Raw genomic sequence first — 20,380 nt, 5'->3', positions numbered from 1 at the left:
ACAAATAATGATGCTGCAGATGGTTTCATAGTTAAGTCATAAACTCTAAAGTCATATATTGTATGTGACTAAAGAGACATACTATGTCAACTCTATTACTGCAATTTAAACTAAAAATACTGAATAATAATCTCTGCTTCTAGTGCAGTACTTCTTAGCAAGACCTGCTATCTTAAGTGCTTGTCACAGACAGCTTAGTAATTCTTTCCTCCATTATCTTTTCCCCTCCTTTTAATACACTTTATCAGGAATTATGGCATGGCCATATGATTTCTTAATTTACACCATTCTTTGTGTAATTTGTGAAAAAACTCTTATGACAGCCAGAAATTACTTTGACTTAATTTAGCATCCATCAAGACATATGTTAAGGCATGTGCCTTGTTCGCCTGTTACTTGGCTTTGTGTTGTGCTTTCTCTTGCATTGAAATAATTCTATGTTTAGGATCTTGCAATTGGTTGCCTTGGATATCATGGTACTGTCAGAATTTTGCTGCAGGTGCTAACGGAAGGGGACAATAGGCTGCCAGGCAGAGGCAGAGGAAGGGAATCTGGATTCCCACACATGCTGCGGCCTTGGCAAGTTGCACACATTGCATGGGTCTGTGAAAATAACTTCTACCAGGAGTATGTGCAACAAATAAACACAGACTGCTGGGAAAGTTAACAGGAGCGAAGGAATGAGGGAGCAAGCAGAGAGGAACCTGGGTGCAGACTGAGGGCACTTGAAGGGCATTGCATGGGCAGCACTAAACCAGTGGTCAGATGCACCAGAGAAGGGGTGAGAACAGAGGAAGCCACCTAGGGGGTGCCAGAGCCCAGGAGAGTAAGCAGAGACTTTGAGCAGGGTGAGGAGCAGGGGAGGGGAAGATGGCCATGCTGTTAATTTGCGTACAGAATGGAAGGATGTGAGCTGTTGTTGTCCTTTGGGGAAAGTGTGTGCTTTCCCCTGAGTGACTGAGGGTTATAGCAAATGCAAAAGCAGTCAGGCCTCAGGATTTATATGCAAAAATATCCTGTCATTCTTTTGTTGCTAAGAGAATATTGTAGAAAATTTTGTAGAAAATTGATGCCTTATTTACCCATGAAGACTTTCACCCATCTGTTAGTGCCCCGCAAACAAGGATGCATCCAGAAGTTTACTGGACACTTCCCATTAGCCTGCGAGCGCTTTTATTCTGTTGTCATTCTTGGCTTCTGTTTGTAGTCTGATGTGAATGTTTCACTCCATAATAATCCTGGTTTTTCTCTAGTAAATGTTCTTTTTTTTTTTTAAATATTTATTTATTTATTTATACATGCACTGGGTACAGTCAGAAGCGCGCGGGAGGGTGAGAGGATTCACCAGAGCCAGAGCGGGGAGCAGAGCAGGCAGAAGGACCGAAGTACACTGCTGAGGGGAGCAGCGGGTGGCAGGAGAGGTCTGCGGGCCATGTGGGACCCTCCTCCAGTGACCAGGTAGCATCCGGGGATCGAACTGGCACTGCAGAGGCTGCGGGCAGCCTTGCAACCCAGCGCTCAACCGCTGCGCCACCGGGGAGGCCCGTAAATGTTCTTTTTTTCTAGTAAATGTTCTTATACAGAAAAATGTACAAAAATACTTCTTTTATACAAAAATATACTTCTTTTATATATAGTACTTTCTAAAAGTTTATTATTTGAGAGTGGTAGAAGTAGAAAAGTCAGAAGAACAACTATTTGCTACATTTGCAGGGGAAGACTTCTTGCATTGAGTAAAACTGAGGAAGTTATGCTGTTTTCTAAAAAGGCCTAACACATTCTGTATAAAGAAGACTCAAAAACAGGTATCATTTCTCTTATAGATGGATGGAAAAGAGACCACAAGAAAAAAATAAGCTTGTTAAAGACCTAACTTTACCCAGAGAGCAGAAAACAAAATGCAGGATTCCAAGCCCTGTCCTTCCATTTCATCTTCATCTTTGAAAAACACAGGTGAGTGTTTATAATCATTTTGAAAGTTAACCTAGTGGCTGTGGAAACAGAAAGTGGCTGAGAGAGCACAGTCATAGATCTGACTCCAAGATTGTTTTAGTTTTCTTGTAAATATAATTGGGATGGTATGGTTTTCTTACAAATGTGAAAAGTGTGACTTGAATTTTCTTCAGGCATATCTGTGTGAGTTGTATCCCACATAAGAAGATATGCTACACAGACCAGAATCTACACAGGAAAGAGAACTGTGACAACAGCCACAGTGATCGCCATAGCTGCGGGGCACTTTTTCTGTACCCAACAGTGTGCTAAAGTGAGCTTTTCCTAGATCTAGGAATTAACCCCTGTAATCTGATTAATTAGATGGAAGTACCTTCAGCATTTTATGAATATGGAAACTGAGACAATGAAAGACTAAAGCATTAGCTTAGGTTTATAGATCTAATATGACTACTTCAGGACCTCCCTGGTGGTGCAAGGGGTTAAGACACAACCTATGAAGCTATCCGCAGCCACTGCAGCACAAGTTCAATCCCCAGCCAGGGAGCAACCCACATGGTACAGCAGACCTCTCCTGATTCGCCCGCTGCTCCTCTCAGCAGTGTATTTCAGTCAGTCTGCCTGTTCTGCCCCACAATCTGTCTCTGGTGAATCCTCTCACCCCCCACACCTCTGGCCTGTACCCCAGTTCTTGTATGCATAAATAAATAAAAAAATAATATGACTAGTTCAAATTTATTTCTCTCCAAAGAGCATTCCTTTAACCAGGGCAGATTATGTGCCTGGTAAACTTGAGTGGTGATTCGACCACACCACATCCTTTCACACATTTGATTTTTCTGAAAGGATATCTGGAGTGTAGCATGAGCTGAGTCAAAATGAACCAATTCATTCAAGGATTTGGTGTAGGAATAATTGCTATATGGCCTGGTCTTGTGATAGTTTATGTCCATCAGTCACTTGTTTAGAGAGAAGCCCTTCACAAAGTAGGCAGTTTCTAGGCCAGTGCTAAGGAAATAAAGGACTGAAACCATTGTGTTTAGGCTAAAGCAGTTCTCAGTGTTAACATCCTGGAAATCCATACATCGATCTTGGAGCACCAGGGTTGACAAACACAGTGAGCGATAATGGTGCTCTCCCAAATTATTTGTTCACACTTCATCTCAGCAAAAAAGAAGGGAGGGAGGGAGGGAGAAAGAAAATACACGTATATGTTGTGTCATGTATGTATACATGGTTATAGATTATCTGCATATACTACTGAGTTATTGTATTAAGAGATCTTAAAGGAGACTTAGAACCATGAACAACAAAAATATTTTTTTTGTTAAGTAGAATTTTGTTAAGCAATGGATTGAACATCGTCTCATGGTTTTTAATATTACAAGCAATACAGTAGTGGTTTCTTTTCATGGTCTGGATCTTTAGTTTTTAAAATATTTTGAAAATTGTAATGACTTCATGCTACCATTAGCCAATTTCTAAGGGGGAAATGTACTTTTGTGGTGAGATTGATGGTTAACAGTAATGGATGTTAATCCATATTTAGACAGTCGTCTTAGTTTCGATTTTTTTGTGGCTGATTTCTCCTCAAATCTGAGTGTATCAGTATTTTTCAAACTGTGTAGTATTACCTACTGGCGTTTTCTGATATTAATAATAACTGATATTATTTAAAGAAATAGAAGAGAAAATGCCAGGGTACACTACTAGTAAGTATAGTTTTGAGGAACTCTTATTTCACTCCTGTACCTATATCTCTACAGCTGTCTGTATTTACCCACAGCTAAATATGGAGTCATGATGTGAAAGGTGGCAGTCAGACACTTTGGAAAGTACTCGATTAGATCCTTTTATTTTTACCCAGGACTCGTCAGTGTTAAAGAGCTTACACTAGAAGAGGACACGTAAGCGCTACCATTTTCTTGCTTTTCGCTGACACTTGCATGATTAGCATTACTTTCAGTCCTTGATTCCAGAGCATTTTAAGGAATCCATTTGTTGAGTGAGGGTTCATTTCATTGCAACTAGAGAATATAATTTGTAAGTTCACGTAAAAAGGCACACACCATCTGCAGCAGAACAAAAGCATCACAGCTGTCCGACAGACCCTTTGAGAGCTCTTCACTCAGGAGAGTCCTGGTAACACGCCTGGCTCATGACCTTCAGCCATCCTGACAGAGTGTATCAGTGGCCATTTTCATATGACCCATTAGCAAAGCTTAAATTCTCTCCTCTTATTTTAGATAAAATACATTTAAACAAAAGTGCTGATGTTTTTGTCCTGCACTCAGTGGACTATCTTGGGTCCTCTCCTGCTTACAGCCACTTGGTACCTTCTGTTTCAACCTCACCTCACGCCTTTCTCATGCTTACCTCCCGGCTCTAGCCTAACCACACAATGCACGAGACCGTCTGCTGAGGCCACTTACGCCGCGCTTCTTTTCGTCATGGTCCCTGAGGTGGCTCCCCAAGGATGTCACTCAGAAGGCTCTTCTCGGATCACTGTATTTTCTACAACCCCTTCCCTCTCCAGTCCCCACTCACCCTTCATTCTGCTACTCTCTTTACTTATCTGTTTTCACAGGCAGTATCACTGTCTATTTAATACCCTCCCCATTCTACTTTAAGCCCCTCTAGAATGGGACCTCATCTCTCCAGTTCACTGCCTTGTCCCAGAATGTTGCTGGAGCTGGTAACTCTTTGTGGGAAGGTTTCATGAATGACTCCGCATCTATCCTGTCCCTCTGCTTCACCGGAGCTGGTCCCTGCGGCTCCACAGTAAACACACATTTGATGACAAGGGCTGTGTCCCCAGAAGTGCTTCACAGGGCAGTTTCCTACTTGTGCAAACGCCCCAGTGTAGTTGCACAATGTACAATGGTACAGCCTGGCACACACCTAAGGCTGCTTTAGGGCCTGCCACTCTGTGTCGGGGCTGTCAGCGGTAGAAACATCATCATGGGGCACATGACTGCAGTCTCCTCATTTGTCTCTGAAACCAGTTCCTCGCTCTGATATCATACGGCAGAGACATGGATGAAAAAGGATGGGGTTGTAGGGTGAGCCAGAGGCTGTGGGAGCTCCCTGGAAGAAATGGGAATGACCTAGGAGTTGAGTAGGGATGCTGGGCCCAGAAATTTTGATGGTTCATGTCTGGTAATAAAATTGTCAGGAGACCTAATCGTTTGGGAACACAGACATACAAAAGCAGGTCTATTGTGCTCCTAGCTCTAAAAGAGATCATTTTTTTTGTGTCCCATAGAACTTTTTCATGAGCAGAAATTAGAGAGGTTTTCCTGAGATATGAGGAGTGGGGATTTTCAAACTTTACCCCTGTAGGCAGAATATTGTAGGCTGAACTTGGAGCTCACCAGCTGCTCCAGAAGGCCCTGCCATCCTCCTCATGCCTGGCGCTCCGCAGACTCTGAATAGGTGTTAGGTGAAGAAACACATAAGCATGGCCAGCCGTGGAAGCTGGCTCTCGCCTGGCTCTGACATTATTCAGCTGGGCCATCTAGATCAGGGTTTGGCAAATTGCGACCCATAGGACAAGTCCAAGCCACCACCAGTTTTTGTAAATTTAGTTTTATTGGAACACAGCCACGCTAGCTGAGCAGGTGTGACAGAGCCCACGTGATCCACAAAACCTAAAATATTTACCATCTGGCCCTTCCCAGTGAAACGTTGCTGAATCCTGGGCTAGAGAAGCTCACCTGTCTTCTCTGGCTGTTGCTTTTGTCATTTGTGGAATGGCCTCACGGGTGTCCCAGATCCTTTTCAGGGCTCACATCTGGATTCCCTAGAATCTAAGACTATGTTCACAGAGAAACTCAAAGTGGTACCGGCTGAAGGTCATTTATACGCCAGGTTAGAGAAGTATTAGTTGCTACCTATTGAAGTGCAGTCAGTGATACTCAACTGGCTTCTCCGAAAACATGATTTCAAGAAAGTGTGTTCTCATTAAACAGACGTGAAGCTTGTATTACCTGTACGTTGAAGGCATTCAGAGCCTTGCAGATGGGTCCAGCTCTGTAGTTCGGCATGTGCGTGCTTGGAGCAACAGGCTCCTTCTGTGGCTTAGCATCTCCCGCTGTGTCCCCCGGGGCGCCACTGATTGTAAAGTGACTCTGGTCAGCGGTCACTTACATCTGTAATCTTTTAAGTGGGTCTGGGAGACTGAGTGAAGAAGTAAAAAAAAAAAATAATGTCAAATACAGCATTCAAATCCCAATTTAATTTCTCTGACTTATTGTGAGGTCATTTATAAGCCAGGTTAGAAAATTATTAGATGCTACATATTGCAGTACAAACATTCTGGTTTGAGAAGAAAGATTTGTCTTTATTAACTTAGAATCAATTGCATTATTTTGATTGGTTTTCTTGTCTTGGTTTAAATTATAAATGCGTAAGTAAGTAAAAGCCCGTGGATACCTCAGATATCATGAGATCTGTAGAAATGTTGGTCAGGTTACATTTGCATTGGGCATTTCTTCCCATACTTAGCAGCCTGTGTCACAGACCACAGACTATGAACACATCATCAGCGCAAAGCTTTCCAACTGAGCAAGAAGAAGCAGACTCCATTGAATTTTTACATGAAGATGAGCAATAAGTTTCAACTCGGGGAGTGTGCCCCCCCCCCGTTCATGGAACATTTACTGAGCATCTACTATGTGGCAGACCTGTGCCAGGAACTGGAATATCTCCTTTTTATATGACCTGTTATAGATGGCAAATCTGTGGACGTTGAGAGATGTGATGCCTTGAGCCCACCTGACCTCCACCCCAAATTTGGGAGGAAACCAGAGCAAAGATTCTAACCACTTCTAAGGTGTGTGTGGGACCCCTCTGAAGGAGTACTAGAGTGACAGAGTGGAGCAGGGAGGCTGGCCTGGCCCTGCCTGGAAATACTCCATTCACCCCCGGATGAATTGCTTTACAGGCACCGCGGCGTGGATGGGGGAGCCCAGGTGCTTGTTGACCAGAAGGACGGGCAGCAGAAAAGCAGCAGAGACATCATCTGGCAGGATGACCTCTGTGTCCTCATGTACGCGCTGCTCTGCCCCCCAGACCCAGGCTGGAGGCAGGGTTTTCAGCTTACGATGAAAGGGCCCTATCGTAGCGCCCAGATAACTTGTGTTGGCCAGCACACACTGAAACCAAATTCAAAGAGCTGCTTCCCTTTGGGATGTGGAGAGGTAAGACTGAGCTCTATGAAATGTGAACATTCCCCATCTCTGTTTGATGGTGACCTGACAGTAATGGAAGTAGCATCTTGGAGCTGCCAGAGGCCCAAGGATAAGAAACTCTTTGGGCCATAGCATTCCTGGTCTGTGAAACAGGGAGCTGGACTAGATTATCTTCAAGGTCTTTGCTAGTTTTTACTTGCATTTTTTGGACTTCTATTTGACTCCCAAATTAACTCAGTTTGTGTGGGGCTCGTGCTCCGGAGATAGCACCGAGGCAGATGCTGTCCCAGCAGTGCCTGCCCATGTCCCCTTGGCTCTCACCACTTCTGCTGGCTATGTCGCCAGCACCTCTGACTCTCTGCCAAAGACGGTCACCAGCTGCCGAGACATGCTTGGCTGGAAACACTGGGCAGTCAAGGTTCCCAAGGGTGGTCCTCATCCCATGCCAAATGCCAGCGGAAGGCAGAGAAGGCCTTGGGGCAGACATCTCTGAAGAAGCTTCTCACTTCACAGCAGTCGCCTGTTGGTTAATGCATACAGTGTTGGCTTCCTTCCCTTCCTCTCTTATGTCACCTTCCAAATGAACCACTTGCACTCAGATCGTTAGCCCAGGGCCTGCTTCTGGAGGGGCCTGACCTCAGACCCGTCCCACGCACGTTCTCTTGTGGTTCGTCCAGCAGCATGCACATTGATTCACGGGCTCTGTTCCTTGGGGAGTGACTGTGTTTTATCTGCCCTGACTACAGTTATCGAATTTAGCACATAGAAACGCAGGACTCCCAGTTATATCTGAATTTCAGATAACATCAAATAACTGTTTAGTATAAGTATGTTTCATCCCAAGTACTGTGTGGAATATACTTAGACTAAAAGATTGACTGTTTACTTGAAATTCAGATATAACAGAACCCTGTGTTTTGTCATCATTAATCCCAGCCGTTTTTGGGAGTATTGACTTTGCAACTAGACAGAATTGCAGAGTGAGGAAAGGGAGGGGGACTAGAACTGGCTTAGAAGACGTAGAGTGTAGAGGTAGAGGGGGTGAAGTCGACCTCAAGAGCCGTGCCCAGGGATAAAGCCACGATGAGAGCCAAACAGTAGATGAGTGTACACTGGCACTTCATAAAGAATGATCAAGTCCAAGGGCTCTGGCAAGGAGGCAAAACCCTCGCACTCATACTGTTATAGGACAGGGAGAGGGGCAGCCCAAACCCTGCAAACCTGCCTATTCTAAATGGGTTCTGCCATCCGCCGCATCAGCACAAAACATAGGAGACTTTAATGGGAAGGAACTTTAATAAAACTAGGAAACAATACAGGTAAGGCAAAGAGTCTAGTTTCTAAATGAAGCACCCCAAATTACCCGTCCCCTCGTGGGTAAAAGTCCATCCAAATGGGATTGGCCCAGAGCAAAGCCCCAAAGCCCACAAGTCTAAAGCATCTTCCAGTGGGGACCCACAGCAAAGGGTCAGAAATAACCAGACAAGCCCGGAAGGAAAAGAGCAAAATCAACATCAAGATAAAAGCTGCCATGGTCCCCTCCCCACGGGTCTCACCCACATCTGTGTCACCCCGTCCACGACCAAAAGACAAGCGCAGTTTCTTCACGTGTCTCTAGGCTCCAGGCGCCTCCTCCAGGTCTCCTGGCTCCATCCTGCTTCCTTCCTCAGTCTCTTCTGCAGCTTCTCCTCTTCCTGCTCAGCTCCACCCTCCCTTGGGTGGGGCAGGGAACCTCCCCCTTTCCTGGGACCACCCTGTTACAGTAGGACGACGCAAGAGCAACCTGCAGTCTCAAACATTGCGGGGAGGGTATTGGAGTCAGTGACCTTGCCCAGACCTGGTTTGTTCCTCGACTCCTCTGCTAGTCCTTGGCCTCGTGCAGTGCCTGGCTCACTTTGGCTGCTGGGTAAACACTGACTGAGGGACGGGAAAGGAAGATTGATGGGACTATGATACGCTGCCATTATGAATTCTATGGAAAATGCTGTCCACTGAAAAATGCACAAGGCCTTGTCGAGCGACGACTTGCCTCTGATTATAGATGCATAGAAAATATGAATTGCTATGTGGATTCTAAGTAATGAGCTTTCCTAATCCTCTCCCCATTTGTCATTGCAGGTACAATTCAACTTAAATCTTTCATGTCTAGACAGGCTTTTGAGTACCACTTGTATGTTCAGAGCTAATTTTCTTAATAGCCAACTTATCTGAACCCTGTACAATATTACTGGAGCATTAAGATTGAGAAAAAGAGTTTGGGAGGAAAATTTCCCATCCAATTTCAAAAGGCTATAATCAATTTATGGTTTTAATGATATTTCCTTTTCTTTCTGCTGAAAGGATAAAAGTAAGGATTAAATCTCATTTTGTGTTTATTTCTAACTAAGTTCAAAGTTGAAAAAGATTGGCTTTTATCCTTGCCCTGCCATGTTATATTTCCTTATTCCCTTTCAGAGAAAATAAAGGGAAATAGAGACATAAATGATAACATGTAGATAACAGAAAGTAGTACCACCATTTCTCAGTTTTCAATAAAGTCAGCCTTTATTGTTAAGTAGAGAAAAACATTTTTACAAAACACCAAGTAAGCTGCTCTTCAAAGGGGTGGTTCAGCTTCAAATAATTTATTTGGGGATGATATATTTTTTAAAGATTTATTTTTATTTATTTATGCATACAAGAGCTGGGGTGTAGGCCAGTGGTGTGGGTGGTGAGAGGATTCACCAGAGAGACTGGGGAGCAGAACAGGCGGATCTACTGAAACACACTGCTGAGGGGAGCAGCGCGCAAGACAGGAGAGGTCTGCTGTGGCATGTGGGTCAGCTCCCAGGCAGGGGATCAAACTCATGTTGCAGTGGCTGGTGGTAGCTTGATAGTGCTGAGACTTAACCCCTTGCACCATCAGGGAAGCCTGATGACATATTTTTTAGGGTTAATATGTTCATTCTGTGTTACCACTGTGTCAGCCATGTGAGAAGGGCAGAAATCTGTATACAGGGAAGTACTAAAAATGCACCCAGGAATTCCAAATAGCATATATTTAGCGTAAATTTAAAGGTGTCCTTGTTCTCAGCATCCTATCAAAATAAGTTTTCCCTGATGCTGTAGAACCAACTATATTACTTTGAGACATACTTTGCCAACTCTGCGTGGCACTGTCACAGATATCTGTAAAGGGAGTAAGAGGGAGGGCTCCTGTTCCTGACAGTGGTGGGAGTCAGTTATCCAGACCAGGATAAAGTATTCTCCAAAAGCTTTAAATTACTGAAGCGTTGACAAAGGAAGATGTAAACTAGCAGGTGTTGGCGAGGCTGTGAAGAACTGGAACCCCGGTGTGTTGCTCACGGGAATGAAAAATGGGTGTGGAAATCAGTTTGATGATTCCTGAAAAAGTTAAACATAGAAATGCCATATGAGCCCACAGCTCCACTCCTAGATATAGATGCAGATGAATTGAAAGCAGGGACTCAGATACTCGGACATCTATAATTCACAGCAGCAGCATTAGTTATGATAGCCAAAGGTGGCAGCAACCCAACTGTCCATCAGCAGGTGGTGGTGCTATCCATCTCTGCGACCTGAGTTTGATCCCCAGCCAGGGAGCAACCCACATGACGCAGCAGACCTCTCCTGTCTCCCCGCTGCTCCCCTCAGCAGTGGATTTCAGTAGATCTACCTGTTCTGCTCCCCACTCTGTCTCTGGTGAATCCTCTCACCTCAGCCCCCACACACCTTTGGCCTGCACCCCAGTTCTTCTATGCGAAAAAATGATTATGTTCATAAGTAATAAAGTCACTCAATAAAAAAACTGTTAGTTTTTTAAACTAGGCAAAAAATCCAATTTTATATTAAGACAAAATAAATGCATACATTGAAATCTTTCAGACCTGTTGATCTCGATATGTATTATTTCTGTATATAATCTTAGAATACAAGCTCGTTGAGGGTATCAATATGTGATCTAAGTCTTTCATATTTGCCATTGTTCAGGCCAATCACTAGACCTTTAATAAATCCTTGGTATCCAGCGTTGATGTAAGAGTGTAGCAATTCAGTTGGTAGCTCTTGGCATTTGAAGAAATGAGTGTTTCCAAGCTAAAAGAAAACAAAAGAAAAACCTGCAGCACATAGCCAAGGAATCAGTTTGGGAAATAGGCTAGAAATAAAGAGATTTTATGTCTTGAAACTTCTGCTTCTAGAACCCAGCTCTCAAGTAGAGAGCCATCCTGGTCATGTGGAATGCCCTGGGCATATCCCAAGGCAGACAGCTTCTTTCTAGAATCCAGTCCATAGAGGGGAATGTGATTTCACCATCTCAGTTTTCCCATCTCAGAACATCATTCTGGTTTATGAAAAGTTCCTTTTTTCTTATCTCAAAGAAAGTAGGGCCCAACACCTCTCTTTTCCCTGTCCACTCTGCACCCTTTTCCATAGGAGCCTCGAAGCACAGCTTCAGCCTCTCAGCCCCACAGCAAAGAAACATCCAGTCTCAAATGTCAATAATGCCAAGGCTGAGAAACGCTGGCCTAGAGAAGGAGATGCTCCATACCCCAGTCGGGTGTGCCCCAAGGGTCTCCTGCCTGTGCCCTGGGAGCCAGAGCTTCCTAACAGTCTTCGGGATCAGCATTTTCCCACTGAATATCATTTACTGGGGAGGATTTAGCATTAACACTGGCAACTTTCAAATAGTTTTATGATAGATGTGATACATCTCAAATTAGGATGAAACACAAGAAAGACATGCGAGATGCTAAGCAGCGCTGTGAAGCCTGGGAGAGCTGTGAGCATTGCCTGTGGGTGGCTCCCCCCAGCTCCCACTTCTCAGATGGGAGGAGCAAATGTTCAAGTTCTGCCAGAGGCAAATGGCTGAAATGCCTCCTCAGACCTTCAGAAGGTGCCTCTCCATTCCCCGTGAAATAGAGCTTCCGTCCTGACTGCACTGGGTCGTCCTGATTCGTTGGGATCAGTGACAGAACTTCCACGAGAAATCTTGTTTCTTATCGATTTCTGCACACCACGCCAAACCTCATTGCTTTTTTCTGAAATGAGTAACCTGTATGTCTTTGCTCGTGGTCAGGAAAAAAGTCCCCATTAATAATTTACACTCGACAGAGCTTCTCCTCTTTTGCATCCTCAAATCTCTCCAAGCACATGATTGTTTAAGCATATCTAGTTTCCAAGTAGCAGAGTGATGAAATGTGATTGGCTTCTCATCATCCTTTCCTCCTCCTCCCTCGCTCTCTTCTTGTCTAGCAATTGTTTGTTGTGATACATGCTTTCTTCTTAGAAAAGAATAAAGAACAGAGTTCTGTCTCTCACTCTCTAGGCAAAGGTGGACTGTTTTGGCTTCCAACCATGGATGAGGATCTCGAAGGAGGAACGTGGCCGACCTTCTGCATTCCCTGGGGCTTTGACAAGTCGGTGGAGGATGAAGGAGCACACCCATGCCCGTGAGTAATAGTCCTGAAGGAAAAACTTCAGGGGTCTTAGCACTGTTTGCTGAGCTAAGCTCATAGTGTTTAGTGCGATGGATTTATTTGGATGAAGGTGGAAAGCCATGTTTCAGAATTATACAAGACTTCTATCTTTGATCGAAAAGTGATGAGGTCCTTTCTGAGTTTTGTTTGAGCAATTCTGTTTAAAAAGAACATCAGAGGTGTGGCAGACATATTCTGTAAAAGAAAAAGAGAACAAAAGTATCCACTACTTTCGTGGTTTATTTCCAGAAGACTAAATGTCCAGGGGCATTTTTGGAAAAAGAGAAACTGATTTTAGCTGCTTGCTTTTCTTTATGGTATTATAACAGGCTATATAATTCACAGTAAACTTTTGGCTGCACTCTTTGCAAGGGAAATTGGATTGTGCTCTGTTTTCTTTTAAAAATGGTATCTTCTCAGTGACAAGTTTATCTGTCAGGATGAAAAGCTTTGAGTCTTAAACAGAAAATGCTATGTTAACTATGCAAATTGGTTTGTCTTTCATTAACTTCTTTATGCTTAATGGTCCCGATCAATAAGTTTTTTCCCTTTGAGAGAAATCACGATTTTGCAGAAAGTTCACATCATTGCTAAGTGGCGTATGGTTTACATAAGCATGCAGTTCTTTCCTGGGGTTGTCTAAGTTTCTAGTGTGAGGGATTTGTCAGTTATGCATATATTTTGGAATGCTGATTGGAAAGTTTCCAGATATTCAGCTATTTAATGGCTTCTCATTAATCACTGGCACTGTATATTATAAGCCACTTACGAGTTTGTTTAAATGATATTCATTCAGTAGTTTGGATGATTAGTGAGTGTTTAAGCATGACAGTAAGAACATCATGTGGAAGCCCAAGTGTAAAGGAGCTGCTACAGGTTAAGGAAAGTTCTTCAAATGGATACAATTCATTGCCCTTGACCTTCATTATGTGGGACTTTGTGTCAAATACTTTTTAGAGTTGTCATGATTTTCCATGACAGTAATCACTTGGTGGGATTATTTGTTTTAAAACAGTTTCAGGAGTTTGAAAATTTGCATGAGAGCAAATGAAACCTTTCTGTTCTGTAGTTTATTGTAGGAGAAATTACAATGAAATGTAGACATTGGTATTGTTGTCCCATGGAACTGAAACACACAAGAAAGTGACATTTGGGGGCTAGCAACTGTGATCCCCAAAAGCTTCTATTTGCTTGTGACATAATGTCATTGCATTGCTTCTCTTCTTTTTAGCACATTTTTTCTCCTGATTTCGTTCTCGAAGTATGAAAAATGATTGACTATTTTGCCTATGAAAAATGACCACTTAGATGTAGAATCCTGGGATTTGCATCTCTTATCTTGCTTGCTCAGTCAATAACATGAAAAAAAAATAGGTTTAGCTCCAAGCTCACTGGACCATATTGTTTATGGATTTGGAAGAAAGTGGGTCATAAAAGAGATAAGAAATATTTTAAATCAAAATACTAAAGTCAAGCCATTGAATTCCACTTCAATGTTTGTTGGCTACCAGTTGTAACTCTGTGTGTACAGTGGAAAGTCTAGTGTGTTTCGTTTTATTAGAATCAGTGCCAGACTTGTCTCTAAAGACTGAAGCTCTGTATTATCTCTGGCTGTACTAGTGATCAGATGACCCAGGTTAGTATAAAATACTATTTTTATGACTCAGCATTCAAAAAGCAACCATTAGCCATTATTATAACTTGAGTTCATGTCTTCAGTGGAGGATTCTCTCAATATAGGCCTTTAGAAGTGTGGTTCAAGTGCATGGGGATAATTTTCCTAGGGAAATAAATGATGCCGCTCCAGTTTGCTTGGCTGAATCCCACTCGTGCTACTGGCCTCACAGGGATAAGATCCCTCCCATCAGGCAGCTCAGGCTTCTCAGGCTGGGGGGGTCCCTGCACCCCTCATCCAGGTGCCTCCCTGCTGATCTGAAGAAGCTATCAGAAGACTGATGTAAAACGGAGAGTGGTTCACTTTCCTGAAGCTTTGCAACCCTTCGAAGCTAGGGACTTAAGATTGTGGTTGTTGTTTTTTGTCTTAATTAAGAGCAGAGAGTTTCTTTGCCCAGCAGAGCTGTCACACAGAATAGCTAGGACTGTGGTTTTGGCAACCAGGCCAACCTGGGTGTGAACCCACCGCCTTCATGTATGGGCTGAATGACTTTGGGCACGATTGTCAATTTCCTTAGACGTTAGTCCCCAGGTCTGTGAAATAAGGAGAATACCTATCTCACGGAGTTGGAGGGCTAAGTGAGTAACTCTAGCAACAGTTCCCAGTAGTGTCTGACTCATCCAATTATCTAATTTCTGATGGTGATTCTTTGTTTTTAATTGAAATATCATTGTTTTACATCCTTGAAAGTGTTTTGACAGTATAAGATACTCCTCCCTCAGGTGGGATCACTGTAGATCTCCCACCACCAAAGCACCCATAGTCCTCTACCATAGACCATTCTCCTCTCTCCCTCCTCACCCAACTCTTCCTCCCTTTCCCTCCCCCTCCCTTTTGGATGCTTCAGATCTATGGTCTGCTTTCAAAGGTTGGTTTTAAAGTTTGCCTTTGTCTGACCCTTGCTTTGGTTTCTCTGTTTTCCACTTATAAGTGACGCTGTCTGGTATGTCTTTCTCCTTCTGGCTTACTTCCTGACATTGTCCCTTCCAGCTCATCCCTGTTGCTGCAGTTGACTTGGGTTTATCCTTTTTTTCTTGTTAGTGCTAGTAGCCGTGATCATAGACCCTTTCAAAAACAATCATTTGTAAGCCTTCAGGTTCAGGTTTGAGTGCATTTTAGACATTAAATTGCTATATCAATCTTCTAGTAGGAAGAGAATTTCATTTGGGACTTGGGAGAAGGAGCGAGCAGGAAAGCAGGAGGGCGTTTAATGCTTCTGTCCTGGACAGTTTCCTTGGCTTTTGAACATCAGGCTTGGTAGGAAGGAGAACGAAACCATTAGTGACTTTTGAAACGGGAGTGAAAAAGTGGGCTGAGTTTTTTCCAGTTCAACAAATATTTATTGAAAACTTGTCAGTGGGCTAAGTGTTGCGACAGAAGTCAAAGGCAAGGCTGCCATCACACCACCCCTGCTGAGCTGGCTAAGGAACCTGCTGCCTGCGCCAAGTGCTAGCCAGGCCATGGGACAAGTGCAGCTCCCTGTTGCCAGTCCAGCGCACCAGCAGGATGGAACAACCACTTTGGAGGCCATTTGGCCAATTCTCATGAAGTTAAACATACATTTGCCATAAACCTGTGTGATCCCGCTCCTGAGTATTTACCGTAGAGAAAACCCTGCCATCAGTGTTTATAGCAAGTGTGTTCAAAATTGCCCCAAGCTGGAAACCACCCAAATATCCTTGAATGGGTGATTAGATAAACTGTGTCAAGTTCTCATAATGAAGTGCTATGGAACAAACTATGGATACATGCAGCAATTTGGATGAATGTCCAAGGTATTATGCTAAGTAAAAGAAGTCAGTTTCAAAAGGTTGTGCGCTGTACAATCCCATTCATATGACAGCCTCAAAAGTTCAAAATTAAAGTGTCAGAGAAAAGATCAGTGGGTGCCAGAGGTGAGGAGTGGGGACAGAGTGTGGTAAGTACCTGTGTGATGGACTATTGTGTATCCTAATTGTGCTCATGGTTACGGGACTCTGTACCGGTGATAACACAATGGAATTGTACATCCAAACAGTCAAGGATCATTTAAAACATGAATAATGAGACTGCAAGGTTCTTGCCCTTGAGGGGTTCACAGGTACAGTCAGGAACAATTACAATAACAGTGGGGTGAAGGCAGTGATTGAGACATGCCGAGAGCAGAGCTATCAACCACCATGGCCCCCATGCTGGCATGCTGTGACTGGGGTACGAGTGTACCCAGATCTTGCTCCACGAGGGCTGTGGTGGCCCAACACCTAGGCCAGCTGCCTGTGACCTTGCACAGCCTTGTCCATTGCCCTCAACCATTTTCAATGCGTACCAGGATGTGGAAGCGTTTGGGAATCCTGGCCTGGTGTATTATGAGTGCACAGAGGAAGAGTCTTGCCTGGTTGACTGGGAAAGGCTTTGTAGGGGAGGTAATACCTGCAGTGGGAGCAAAAGGATGTGCCAGCTCAGCACACGAGAGCTGCTCCCGGGTCACAGGAGGACATCGAGCGCTTCACGCCGTGTGTGAGAAAGACACAGGAGAGGGAGAGTGGGTGTGCATCGGGAGCTCTAGGGTTCAAGGTTACAGGAGTCCGAAGGATGAGATGGACCTGGACAAGTGAGACTGTGACCAGATTTCTAGATGGCTGGGTGTCATAAAGGAACATTCTATTTTCTGATAATAGGTTTTGAGCCTATTTAGAGGCTGACAGGAATGAGGCAGAAAAGAGTGCCCTCTGATGAAAGAGAGAGAAGGAGGGAGAAGACCGTGGGAAGAGATACAGGGCTCAGGCTTCACTTTCAAGTGTAGAGAACAATCTAGGAATGTGTGGCATGCACAGACGCCTCTGCCTCCTGGGGAGGTCTCTTCATTCATTCCCTCATCACTGATTTATTCAACAAGTCTTTATTGAGCACCAACTGCTTACTAGGCACTATTTTAGGTCCTGGGGAAACGAATAGTGAGCAAAACCGAGGCGTTGCTCTTATGGAGCTGATCTTTTAAGGACAAAATGTGCTCAGCACTGGACAGTTTTGAAGGGTAAAGGGCCGATGAGGTAATAATATCTAGTGGATGAGAGCTGCAAGCAGTCTTGTGAGAACACAAGTTGGAAGTCACTGGAACAAGTGTAGAAATGGGAGTGTTAGAAATTGGTTAAATAATCCATGATTTCATACCTCAGTAAATCTGGGGGGAGGACTAACTTTTCCATCAAAATTCTCCAGTATTTGCCATCAGGAATAGTCCTGACATGAGAGGAGAGATGAGTCTAGCTTATGCTAAAATCTCAGGGGTGCTCACCTACCCATACTCCTTTTTCATGACATTGCAGTAAAGGGCTCTCTAATCTTTCTAGAAGAGACTGTCATCAAATTAACAAATGCTTCTGACATGCATAACATTATGCTAAGCTCTGGGAGAAGGGTGGATAGGAAAGAAAAAGTCGACCTGTTCCCCGTTCTGAGAGCACTCAGAGTCTCACGGACAGAGAGCCCTGGAGCCCTCTGTAAACATTTCTGGCGCTGAGAACAGCCATTAGCAGACAACCTAGAAATTCTGGGTTGCCGAAGGGACTGGTTCTCCCAGTGTGCATGTACCGCGTTGAGAAGTGGTCCTGGCGGCACTCCAAAATCAGCATGTTCTGAAGCCAGTTATGGGTGACCCGGATTCGTGGCGGCTTGGAATGACAGAGGCCCAGGCCTTGGGCTTGTCTCTGGATAACGTAGATGAGCCCAGAGTGTTTTGAAGAGGTTATTTTCATGGAACAGTTCTGGCCCCTGTGTTGCCAGAGCAGCTGTAACTTAGACACCTGTTGATGCTGACACGTCCCTGTGGCCCCCACACCAGAGCCTTCAAATTCCGCCCGTCCTGCTAAGCAGGAAATAAACAAGTGGATGTCCTCCTTTCTCCGCCCTGGGCCTCATTGCCCCGTGGTGGGCTTGAGGCAAGGCGGGGTCAGAATGGGGAGACAGGGTGGTAGGTTCAGGCACCACCTGGCAGGCAAACCGCCTGGCTAGGGAGTCACATGCTATCCATTTCCTGGGCTTATGCAGACTTCTCAGTCCATGCACATCGAATGGGCTACATCCCCTGTTAAGTAACCCACCTTGAAAACTACAGTGGCTTTACTTGTTCACATGCAGCAGAGAAGTACACTTCGTGAGACGTTTACTTCCTTCTCCATTGGATAATTCAGGGCATGCACTGTTCTGCTATTTTGAAGGCCTGTATTTCAACGTGACCTGCTCGGGTTTCCTATCACCTGTAAGATGAAAGCTCTTCTCCGAGGGCCTTGCAAACCTGAGGTGCTGCCATTGTCACATTCTCTGTCTTCCAGTGTCTATAAGTAGGGGCTTTGGCAGTGGACGCCAGGACCCACAAACTCCTCCATACCTATTGTGAACTCTTAACTTTTGAAGGACCCATCACTCTCTTCAGTTTCCAAAAGACGTGGATGATGCCTTCCTTGTTTCCTGCACCCCCATCCTGCCAAAGACATAGACATGCCCAATAGATCATCTCTATTCAGTAGGCTTTATTAAATTAACTGTGCCCAAAAGCTATTGTTTCAAAGCTTTGATCTGAATATACACACAAATAAAACAAAATCTTATTAAGGCCCATTTATGCGATTGATTATTCCATCTATGCTTTGAGAGGCTTGGATGGTTTTATCCCAAATACCTGTCAAGCCAGGCACCCCTGCGCTTGCCCAGGGTAGAGAGTGCTGTTTCTTCTGGGAGGCATGAGTCCTTGGGAGGCCTGTGTGTTTGTTTCTCATGGATCAAGGTGTTGCCAATAATAATCAGTGCTTCAACTCCCACTAACTTGTACTCCCCATTCCTAATTTCCCTCTAATATGCATCCTTATTTTCACAGCAACTTTTAAGATGACAATCAGGGAGCCTTTCACTATCTCACTAAAGTAGATTTTTAGAAGGAAACAGCTAGGAAACAAGTTGGACTCGCAGAGAAGAGATCGATTTAGACAAACCATTTTTTTTTTTTTTCTGGTTACAAAGCCCAGACAAACTCAGGGCTTTGAAAAGCAAACAGAGACATAGAAGGTCTTTCCCGAGGCAATTCGACTTTCAGTAGAAGGACCCTTTTTGGACAAGGACTGCACTTGGCTGTTTCAAAGCCCACGCGCAGGGAAAAGATGGTTATCCTGGATTACAGATAATTGCTGACAGGACGGAACACAATCCTCCCGGGGGGCTGGAGATGGTGGATTGGAAGGTCTGTCTCCTGAGTGTAAGGTCTGAGAATGCTGCCTCCCTTCCCAAGACAGAGCTCAGAGCACCAAAGCTGGGGATGTGCACACTCACGTGTGAGTCAGAACTCATCTTGTTTTTTTGTTCCTTGTTTTTTGTCTATTCTGTTTCTTTACTTTCAAATATTGTTTTCGTTGTTATAATCATATCTTAATATCAGCTTTCCTATCTGACTTAGGATTTTGTTGCTAATTGTTCCATTTCTCTGCCTGAACATCTCACCCCAAAATTTCTCCTGCTCGATCCTCTGCTGTTCCTGACACTACGTAAATTAGTGCTCGCCATCATCTGGCATCTCTGCACATTTACTAGTTTGTTTATGGTCTGGTAGTCTCTGCCACTGTAGGTACTCAATAGCCCTTTATCTGACTTAAGTTACTGTAATTCTTTCACCATTGTCCTTTTAACGTCACTGTTAAATGAAGGAATGATGAGGGAATGTTCAAGGAAGTCCTAACTTCAAGAGGCTGAAAAAAAAAAAAATCCCTATATTTTCTTACTTCCTTTGTCCAAGGCTGTCCTTGAAGAAAGCTTGCGGGTCTTGGCATTCAGGTACTGTGAGTGCTAACTGTGCTGTGTTCCTGCACGAATCTCTGTGTTAGTGGTTAGGGGTCTATGTTAGTGACATTTTGCCATTACTAAGTCAGTCTTTGGCCTCTTGATGAATATTCGAATACTCAGCTACGACTTTTGGTTGGAACTTTCATCCCAAATGGGTACCATTCTGAGATGTCATGTGCCAGTACATCAGCATTGTGTTCCTTCCCCTGGGCTTTCACGGGCAGGGAGGTATCAAAATAACATGGATCAATAGAGTTTTGAGCAGGTGCCTCTGA

At 44.1% G+C, this 20,380-nt stretch overlaps 1 protein-coding gene across 1 annotated transcript in view; it reads left to right on the top strand.

Annotated features, from left to right (window-relative positions):
- Positions 1 to 20,380, top strand: part of FRMPD4 (FERM and PDZ domain containing 4) — a 701,451-nt gene that overhangs the window by 55,828 nt on the left and 625,243 nt on the right. Inside the window, exons 4-5 of the mRNA XM_054695851.1 lie at positions 1,824 to 1,953; positions 12,472 to 12,595. Coding sequence (XP_054551826.1) covers positions 1,899 to 1,953; positions 12,472 to 12,595 — 179 coding nt within the window. The 5' untranslated portion in view covers positions 1,824 to 1,898. The remainder of the gene's footprint in view (positions 1 to 1,823; positions 1,954 to 12,471; positions 12,596 to 20,380) is intronic.

The sequence above is a fragment of the Talpa occidentalis genome, unplaced genomic scaffold (genome assembly GCF_014898055.3).
Source record: "Talpa occidentalis isolate TD23 unplaced genomic scaffold, MPIMG_talOcc4v2.1 talOcc4.15, whole genome shotgun sequence".
NCBI lineage: Eukaryota > Metazoa > Chordata > Mammalia > Eulipotyphla > Talpidae > Talpa > Talpa occidentalis.
The sequence above is the reverse complement of the archived record's forward strand: the minus strand, read 5'-3'. Positions and strand labels throughout refer to the sequence as shown.